This window comes from Peromyscus eremicus, chromosome 9, assembly GCF_949786415.1.
Source record: "Peromyscus eremicus chromosome 9, PerEre_H2_v1, whole genome shotgun sequence".
NCBI lineage: Eukaryota > Metazoa > Chordata > Mammalia > Rodentia > Cricetidae > Peromyscus > Peromyscus eremicus.
In genome coordinates, this window is record NC_081425.1 from 77,787,542 (window position 1) to 77,797,330 (window position 9,789).

Below are 9,789 nucleotides of genomic sequence, written 5' to 3' on the forward strand. Positions count from 1 at the left end.
TGCAAAAGCATGGGTACACACACACACACACACACACACACACACACACACACGCATATGTGAGCGAGGAATATGGAGTGTGAAGGGGCTCAAGCACCAATCAGTCCCTTAGTTGCTTGTAGCGTGGTGAGTTTCTTGCCTGAGATTTCAGTGGTCATTTTACTGTGTGCTTTTTGCCTAACACTCAAGTGCTGCCCACAGAGAGAAACACAAATGCAAAACAAAAAACAAAAAAAAAAAAAACAAAAAAAAAAACACCTCCTGAGACCTCTGGGTGGAGAAGCCAGAGGTCCAGGCAGAGAAATACAGAGAAGATACCAAAACAGAGATAACAGGTTAAAAAGCAGCAGCAGGGGGCTGAGGAAACTGAAGGGGAACACTATCTCTGGCAGGAGGCGACGCGGGGAGAAAAAGCCGGTAGGACAAAGCAGAAGAAACTTCTGGGACTCTAAGTTCCATTACTTGGTCCTGGGACCTATGTTCACTGGTGCCCTGCCCCAGGCCTCCACACGTGAGCCTGCAACCCTGTTCTGGTGGCTGAGAACCGGGGCCTGGCTACTTGGAAACCACAGGAGCTGGGGGTGGCAGCAAAGCTCCTGGAAGACTCCTGAGGATGGTCTAGGTTAGGGACAGGGGGTGAGGCCAGCTCCGCCCTCCAAATTGGTTCGTCCAATGTGGTAGCCGCTCTGGGGGCAAGCACAGTGGGAGCCAAGGGTTCTGCAGTGGGCTGGGGTGCTGGAGTGGAAAACCTGCGGATCTCCTGGACTCGGGCAGTTTTGGGAGGCCCTGACGTGGGGCCAGGAGTGGAAGGAACCTCGTCAAAACAGAACATGGCGGTTTTAAGCTGGTACGGCTGATGTCGCATGAAATCCAGGGCCTTGATGCCCTGCTTGGGGGTCGCCCGAGGTCCCTGAGACTGGGCCTTACTGGGGAGAGTTCGGGCAGCTTGGGGGAAAAAAGGTGAGAGGAGTGGGTTGTAAGCAATAGGGGGTGGGGCACGGATGTTGGGTGAGTATTTCCACGATGGGGGCAGTGAGGGTGTGGGAGAAGGACTTCTAGGGCGAAGGCCAGGATTAAGGCTAGCGCCTGGTGTAGCTTCCACCACGTACCTGTCGGCACGGCTCTGCCGCTTTGCAAATAGCTCCCCACCCCTCCCCTGCAGCCTTGGGAGCTCAGGGATTCCCGCCATAGCGGTCGACCCATTCACTAGCCCATCAAGGAGCCCTCGAGCTGAGGGCTTAGGAGCCACAGGGGGTGGAGTCTTAGGAGTTGTTGGGGGTGGGGTTTTGGGAGCCATTGGAGGCGGGGTTTTCGGTGTCACTTGAGACAAGGTCTTGTAACTCCTGCCCCCTAGTGGCTGCATGAAGTTACAGGCTTCAGCTCCTAGGCTTAAAGCGTCCTCCTCCGGACCAGATTCCGCACCACCCGCCCGAGGTTTTTCATCCAGGTTCTGCACCAGCGATAGGAGCTCGGGGTTGGGCGAGTTCTTCGTCTCTTCCTTTCCAGGGCGGAACATCTGCTTCCGAGTGCCCCGACGCCGGGCCTCCTGCAGGATGCCAGTGCGGGCAGCTGGTACAGAGATGCGCTGCTCCCGAGCGCTAGCCGATTCGGGGGCCGCGGGGCCGGGCGCCTCCGGGCGCACAGAGCTTCTCAGGGGCGCCGACAAGAAGATGGAAGCGGTGGAGGTCATGGCAGCCGCGCTAGGAGGAGCGGGAGACTCTGGGGCGCCTCCTGGTGTCACGGGCCGGCTCGGGGCTGGGATGTACAGGGAGCTGGTAGCGGTTACAGGACCGGAGGAGCGTGGGCTGCTGGGAGCTCCGGAGACTGGCGTGTGGCCCGGCGTGGTGAAGCTGGGCAGAGGGGTGGGTCCCTGCAGAGGGGCTGCGAAGGGGGACGGGGCGGGGCTGGTGGCTCTCAGGCCTTCATTTACCTTCTTAGGGGCTAAGGGCCGGAAAATCACTGAAGTGGTACCTGACCTTTGTCCTTGTAAACCTGGGGTGAAAGGCCTCGCTGACCTGTTGAAGATACTTGGCGCTGGGCTGGGGGCTCCACCATCCGGGAAGAAGGGGCTAGGGCTGGCTGCAGGGGCCGGCAAAGGGCTGAGTGGGAGCACCGCTGCCTCTGGGGGAGCACTTTGAGCTCGAGGTGGGGACTGCAGCCCCTGCCCATTTAGCATGGCTGCTGGGCCCACCTGAGCCAGCTCCTGGCTACTGGAGGCTGCCCGCTGGCGCTGCTGTTCAAAGAGCTGAACCCCTCGCCCAGAGACCTCGCTCAACTGCCCTCCCAGCCCGGAGCTCTGACTCTCTGTTGTTCCTGAGCCAGCCCTGGCCAGCTCCATGTCCAGATAAGGGCTGTCCCAGTCAGACTGATTGGTAAGGCTGCGGGCGTCCGAGAAAGCCTCTTCGTCCAGCTCCGACTCACTCGTTGGGGGGATGCCGTCCTCCTCCTCTGTTCCTGTTCCAGCTGCAGCCCCGAAACTCACTAGAGTGTACTTCTTGGCTCTCTGCCGCCGTTTCTTAAACATAAGCACCCCCTTAGAGTGGGGGTTGGGGGCCGCTGTTAGCAGGGATGCGATGGTCCGGCATTTGGTTTTGGCCTCCTTCACGCTCTTCTCTTGGAGGCTTTCTGCACGTTGCAGTTCTGAGGAGATCAAGAGGTAGATTGGTCAGGGGGCTTCACCGCCTATTCTAATCCCGTCCCCCAAAGCTCTTACCTCTGACTTAGAGACAGAGCGGGGGGTGGGGGGGAAGGTGAAACCAAGGACAGGGACACGGCCCACACCACAGCTCTTCTGTACCCTCTATGGCACTTGTATTTTCCAGGAGATGAGCCTTAGTCACTCCACACATTCTTCACCTGCCTCCCATTCTTGACTGGCAGTGGAGTGGGGGAGGTGTTATTCTAAGGCAGGCAGGACCCATCCCAGAGAGAGAAAAGATAAGAAGGAACACTTTTCTCCTAACACCTATTACCACTATAACCAGGACACACAGACTTGCTTTTTTTGTGTGACAGGGTCTCTCTACATAGCCCTGGCTGTCCTATGTAGACCAGGTTGGCCTCGAACTCACAGAGCCCCAGCTGCTGCTGCCTCCCAAGTGCTGGGGATTAAAGGTGTGCACCTCCATGCCCAGCCCAACACACAGATTCTTAACACAGCTCTTCATTCACAGTTCCACCCACCAGGTTGTTCACATCATAAACACTCCTAGAAATACCCCCCCACACACACACACACCATGTTAACGTCAGTCTCCTGAAAACCAGCTATTGGGCACATTTTCTCCGCTGTGCTTTTCGTACTCACAATTGTCCCAGCTTACACACTATCAGTTCACATATCCTTATGCCCTCATACAACACAGAGTCGTCAAATACAACTATATACCTACATGTGCCAGGTAGCTCTTCCCAGAGTCTTCCCCGTGGAGACTCTGGTATAGAGTAGACAGGATTTGAGAACTGATCTTGGCCTTCTCAACTGCTAGAACACTCCTTTGTGCTTCATACCTCTACTCCTCACATCCCGGGATAATCTTGGGTCCAAGCTGCAGGAAAAGCCACTTGCTGCTCTCCAAGGCAACCTCCTACCTCTTTAGGGGATTTCAAGATCTCCTTCTCACAAGTTGGTGCTGGCTCTGGGGTAGACGGCTTTGGAGGCTCTTTCCCCTCCTCTTTGCCCAGCCTCCCAAGTAGAGAACTCAAAAGAGCAGCACCCCATCAGGTGGGCATGAGAAGGTCTGTGTGCTGAAGAACCAGGGCAGGACTTCATATGCCTTGTGGGGCCTGAGTAGGTGGGGCCAGGAAGTGGGACGGGCTGCCCTGCTCTAAGACCCCGCCCTGGACATGGATACTTTCTGTGATCCCCAGTTCCTCCTGGAAAATTCTTGACATTCCATCTACTTTTCCTCTCAAGATACCAAGCTGCTTTCTAATTAGGGCCTCATTCCTTTGGCCCCCACGTGTATAACACAGAATAGTACTATGCACGAGAGAATAGACACGCGAGTCAGACGTTAGTTCTGGGAGAATTACTTCACCTCAGCCATTTACTTTCCTTGTCTGGAAATGAGGATGCTAGGGACTACCTCTTCATAAGGTAACTCTGAGCACAGTGAGATAAATAAACCACAATTAACACACTGCCAAGGCCCACTGTGAGCAACCATGATGCTTTCCTGGTGTAAGCTTCTCCCGCACAACAACATGTTCTTATTCTTACGTGTCTTCTCGATTTGCACATACATGTCTCCATGTATTCATAGTGCACTCCCACTTCTCACTCTTTTCCTATGAGCTTCCCACAGCTCATGCGGTCATAAACCCCTGGCCATGTGCGCTTAGCATCAACCCGTTCTCAGAAAGGGGTGGCAACCCTTTCCTGAGAGAATGAGGGAGGCGACAACAGAAGAGAGAGGACAAGAGAGTGTGTCAGTTCCCAAAGACCACTGTTGAGACACTGCCCTCCACTCGCCCCCAGCATCCCCTGGAGTGGGAGAGGGTCCTACCTGCATAGAATGGGTCTTGGAGCTCAGGAGCTGGGGCTTTGTCACAGCTGGCTTGGCTGAGGGACCCTCGGATGGTGGGCTCGATGGCCTCCATGCCGAGAAAGGCAGTGTTGGCTGGAGCGGGACCAGCTGGAGCCACCCCCAAGGCCTTTTAAAGCCCCTTTGTCTTGTCCCCAGAGCTGGCAGCTGGATGAGCTCACTGAGCTGTTTTTAGAACCTGTCCCCCTCCCTCCTTTCCCTGTCCCACAACTCCTGGTGTGACAGACATGGGCACCTGCCTCCCCTTCCCCTCACCCCACCCCCTCTGGATTGTGAGGTCTGCTTGGCTAAAAATAAGCCTGAGCCACTAAATAGAATCTTGCCTGGCATGATGGGAAGGGAGGGGTGTTAAAATGAGAATGGGGGATAAGTATGGGATCTTGAACATGCATCTGGAATTTCTTTGTAGGAGGCTATGGGACAACCCTTAGGATATCAGACTTTTAGCCTCTATGCAAATTCGAAGACATAAAACTCCTTGAAGGGAGAATCGGAATGGTGGAAGAGAGGAAAGATAACTAGAGAGAGCGGGTCCTGAGATTTCAGAAGTGGCAAAAAAGAAGTCTGTGGGTGCGGAATGGGAGGCCTAGGACAGAGAGAAGCTTCACTGCATCCCATTCCGCAAGAACCTGCTATAAGTGGGCCTGCCCTTTTTTGCCCAGGCCTACATTCTTGCCTGAGATAAAAAAAAAAAAAAAAAAAAAAAAAAAAAAAGATCCTTTCCCAGCTTTCTAGCAGTCTCAGGATTACCCCTAGCACCTTGTTAGTCCCCAGCAATCCCAAAGGAACTCACAAGTGTCAAAAGTAGCATTCATACTGCGCCCACAATTAACATTGTGAAAAGCCCCTGTAGCCTCAGCCTGCTTTCAGGTACTCTCTCCCTGGAATCTCCTTTCTCCTCCCTCCATCATGACATCTAGCAAAACCACCACCACCAAACACTTCAGGTCCCTCCCCACTCCCCTCTATTGTCTGTTCTTAGTTTGAATCCAGTCATTGAGCCATATAAGATAATAGTTCTAACTAAGGTAACAAGGGACCCTGAGCAAAATCAATCTCCTCTCCTTCATGACTCTTTTCGACTTGTCCCAAAGACTGTTTCCAGGGAACATGAGGTAGGTAGGATGTGTGGATGCGAAGGCACAGATCGGGACCCAGATCCTGACTGAGAACAAAAGGATTCAGGCACTCACTGGCTTGCTTGGCCTTCTGGGTGTAGGTGGTAGTAAGATCTTCTCCCACTGGGTGGGGGACAGGGCCCACCATCGGGATGAGGTGAGGACCAGGCCGGAGAGGGCCATGGGGTAAGAGAAGAGCTTCCGCCGGTGGTGGCTGGAGAGCAGCTCCTTCCTCCCAGGACGGGGAGCTCACGCGGCTGTCGCCCTGGCTGACGGAGCCCGTTTGAGCAGCTGCTGGTTCTGCAGGGCTGTCGGACAGGTACACCTCATCAGGTGGGGCTCCTGGGAGGAAGGGCCTTGCGGGGCCTCGGCGTCGGGTTCGGCGGGGCTTCTCCTGTGCGGCAGGGCCGTCGACGTCACTGTCTGTCTCTCCATAGTAAGCTTCGCTGTCGGGAGGTGAACGAAGGCTGCCAGGCTGAAGAGCCTGGGGGACAGGAGCACCTGGGGGCTCAGGACTCAGGGGAGATAAGGGTGACAGCATCTGAAGCTCCCCTGGAGACGGAGATCTCACGGGCCCTTCCTCTGCTACCCTGGATGGAAAAGATGACAGGATTTGAAAGAGGGACTAATGGCTTCGGGACTAGGGGATCTGGAGGGGAAGAAGGGGGCAAGGCAGCGGAGAGAGGAGACTGGCGTACGGTGGGAATAGGTGGGCTAGGAAGAGCGGGATCTGAAGGCTTTGAGGGAGATGTGATAAGGAGACAGGCCAAGGACTGAAGTCCTCACTCCTTCAAGTGCCTGCTCAACACCCCATCCCTCAGTTGCAGATACATCCCATTGGGAGGTATATACAAACATTCTCCAGCAGAAGAAATGACTAGAAATGGGTACTTGTTAGTTACTGAAGCCCGACGAGCAATGAGAGAGACCTAGAGCTAAGACAGGCAGGAAGAGACGGAGGCTGGAGAAAAAGGAGGGGAGGACTCCGTACCTCCTCACGGTAAGGACAAGCTGATGCCCCGAGGCATCAATGAGCGTCATGGCACTGGCATGGGAGAAGTTGGTGCAGGAAACTCCATTGATCGCCAAGAGCTGGTCCCTCTCTCGGAGTCCTGCTCTTCCAGCCTGGCTCCGTCTTCGGATCTGAGATGTTGAAGAAGAGATTGTGGATCATGGAGCGCTCCAGTGGGAATGGAATGGAAGAACAAAAAGGACCCATGTAAGAGGGTTTGTTGTTGTTATTGTTGTTGTTGTAGTGTAGGGTAAAGAGGATAGGGAGATGTCTGGGGTGCAACTAAGGAGGCCTGTCTAGAGGTATTCTGGGAGACTGTGACACATTTATTGAGTTCTCACTGAACGGTAGGCACTGCATTGTATGAAATATTGCACATAATTCTTAGAATGGTTTACAGACTTGGTGCTATCATTACCCACATTTCACAGCCTAGAAAATGAAGTTTGTGGGGTGAAACCAAAAGGATAATGACTTCATCAGCAAGTCTAGCACCTAATTTTGCCTAGTAGGAAAATGGATATGACTTAAGCAAAGAGGAGCATTGAAGGCAGGGCAGGGTAGGGCAGGGCAGGGCAGGGCAGGGCAGGGCAGGGCAGGGTTGGGCTGGGCTGGGAGAGACTGCCTTAGTTTGTCCCATATCCAGTTAGTCAGAGAGAAATTAGAACCTTCCCTACATTCCTGGAGTTTGGAGTAGAGAAGCTCACAGGCATAGGGGAGCAAATGCTGGATGACCAGACTCAGCCTCTTCTCCCACAGTGCTGAAGCAGGCCTTTCCTTTTGCACTGCTCCCTGAAACCAGAATTGGCTTTGCTAATAGTTCTCCAGGAACTTGTGGTCAGAGTCTGCTCCCCTATAACCTGAGCATGCTTACCTGCCCACCACCTCTTCTTCACGTCCTCCCGCTCTGCCCACCCCCACTGGCCCAGAAGGCCGCCACATGACTCTTCCCAAGTTCCCTTGGGTTCCCTTCTCTATGAAACATCATTTGCGGGGCTCTCCCTTACCTTAGATACCTGTAAAGGTTTCTTCTGTTCAGCCCCTCCCTGAAGCCGGAAGCCCCAGGGTGCTCCCCCTGCTAATGTGACCTTCACCTCCTCCTCAGCACCCATTGCACAGCTTGGCCTGTGGCCCCCAAAGTTTGGACAGTGTCCCTGAGAGAGAAGTTGAGGTGCTGGTACCCCGTCCGGCCTGCCTGTCTGTCTGTCCTGCTCCTGCCGACCCAGGCCTCCCCACTACACCACACATCATAGGCAGGCAACTTGGGCCTGGGATCAGTACAGTCCGGTACACATGTCCTGTCAATCACAGCTTGCTTAAAATAGTTGCCGGCTGCACTCTCTCCCCCCCCCCAGCTATGTTACTCCTAGAACTAATTATAGTATAAACTTCTGCCCTCCATGTCCTCCCTTCTCCCGCACAAGCCTTTTAGGCAGGACTCAGTATCAGATCTCTGGGTTTTTTAACTGAGTATGATCCTTCAGGCACCGTGCCTTCCCCCAAAGCCCACAGTAAGAGCAGCAGCAGCTTCAACCCCAGAGTCGGCAAGAAATGACCGAGTCTGCTCCATGAACTCCTCAGGGAAGAGTGCCACTTTGCTGTTTGAACTTACTGTTTATTGAACCCGAACCTGTGTGTGCGCTGCACAGCATGCTAATCATGGAAAGGATGACTTTTGTGAAAGAGGCAGAAGGATCTCTTTGAGTTCAAGGCCAGCCTGGTCTACAGAGGTAGTTCCAGGATAGGCACCAAAAGCTACACAAAGAAACCCTGTCTCAAAAAATACCAAACAAACAAACAAAAAAAGAGTTTATGTTAATATTCTGATCTGCGCCTTGAAATCCCACCCCTTGGCGCCACCCTGCATCCTGATGTAAAAACCTCATTCTAAGGAAGAACTCCCCACTTCCTCTGTCCTCTGCTTCTCCTCCCACAAGGTGTGCAAGCCCCCCCTTGCTCTCTCTCCTCCCTCTCCCTCTCCTATCTTTCTCTTCATCTCTCTATTATGATAAACTCTCCACGTGGATGCAGCGTCTGGGTTGTGAATTACTGGCCACTGCTGCCTGCACGGCATGCATCTGACCAGCACATTTCCCTGCATGCTCAGGATAACCTCAGGGGTTCCCCCATGCAATAATTCACAACATCGGCACCCAACGTCGCCAGGCAATCCTACAGCTTTCTGCTGCCTGCCAGCAGTCTGTTGGGCTCTGGGATCCTGTACCACCCACCATTTTTCAGGCTGGGGCACCGCCAGGGACTCTTCACCCTACTGGATCAGTAAGATTCCTGCCTTCCCTTCTGGCATTTTCCCACAGGTGAGGATTTGTCTCATTTTGCTCACTGGTACCACGTGTCTTTGGGGCTCTAAGCCCCTCCGCCCTGTCCCTGTGTGACGGCATATGGAGACGCTTGTGCCCACACAATTCCATGGCCCAGAGCCTTTGTGAAGATGGTCCATTGGCTATCTTGTGCTGTTATCATTGGCTTGCACCATGCCGCAGCCTGGGGGGGGGGGGCCCTCTCTCCCGCCTGGCTGCACTTCTACTTCTCCATCTTTCTTTCACAAAGTCTATTTCCTATGTGAGAATGGAAATGTATGATTGATATGGCCATCTATATTTCTTTCTGACTGACTTTTAAATGCTTCAATTTATCTGTTCCTTATCTGCTCAGTTTATTTTGGGAAAAAAAAAAAACCCACACATGTGGTCAGGCACCATAGTCGATAGGAGTGGTCACGTGATCAGACAGTGCTATCTTAAATAAAGGCAACCACGTGGTCTAGCTGCCATCTTGACTAAGGTCAAAACAGTCAGGCCATATGACCTCACCACCATCTTTACTAAGGACAGAATGAGTGGGGCGCCTGGCACTCAGGCCATCCTGTATGGAGGGAGGTTAGGGAATCACCTCCCGCTGCCCATTGTTTTGCCATTGTTTTACAGGCTGAGGAAAAGTCCTCCAGCCTTGGCCTGGCTTTCTCCAGCTGCCTCTCTCAGGCTCCAGCTGTCTGGGCGGGGCAGAAATCCAGTCCTGCAGCCACTCATGTGGGTGGGGCCCGGAGACATATGTGCTCCCATTCGGGGCATCAGCAGAACCACATGCAGGT

General features: G+C 53.7%; 1 protein-coding gene across 2 annotated transcripts; it reads right to left on the reverse strand.

Annotated features, from left to right (window-relative positions):
* Window positions 1-261: 261 nt before the first annotated feature.
* On the reverse strand, window positions 262-8,001 carry Synpo2l (synaptopodin 2 like). 2 transcript variants are annotated; one of them, XM_059273808.1, is made up of 4 exons: window positions 7,685-8,001; window positions 6,657-6,808; window positions 5,741-6,255; window positions 262-2,640 (listed from the first exon to the last, which is right to left on the reverse strand). In XM_059273808.1, the coding sequence occupies exons 1-4, from the start codon at window positions 7,787-7,789 to the stop codon at window positions 482-484; spliced, it is 2,931 nt and encodes a 976-aa protein (XP_059129791.1). In that variant the 5' UTR covers window positions 7,790-8,001; the 3' UTR covers window positions 262-481. The 2 variants fall into 2 exon arrangements, with proteins under 2 accessions (XP_059129791.1, XP_059129792.1); XM_059273809.1 differs by lacking the exons at window positions 5,741-6,255; window positions 6,657-6,808; window positions 7,685-8,001 and adding an exon at window positions 4,509-4,743.
* Window positions 8,002-9,789: the final 1,788 nt, after the last annotated feature.

Bases quoted from the DNA above. Each gene is read 5' to 3' on its own strand.
- Synpo2l (XM_059273808.1), bottom strand. From the start codon at position 7,789: ATGGGTGCTGAGGAGGAGGTGAAGGTCACATTAGCAGGGGGAGCACCC. The intron at 6,809-7,684 runs GTAAGGGAGAGC...TCAACATCTCAG, and splicing joins AACCTTTACAGGTATCTAAG to ATCCGAAGACGGAGCCAGGC. The intron at 6,256-6,656 runs GTACGGAGTCCT...TTTTCCATCCAG, and splicing joins CTTGTCCTTACCGTGAGGAG to GGTAGCAGAGGAAGGGCCCG.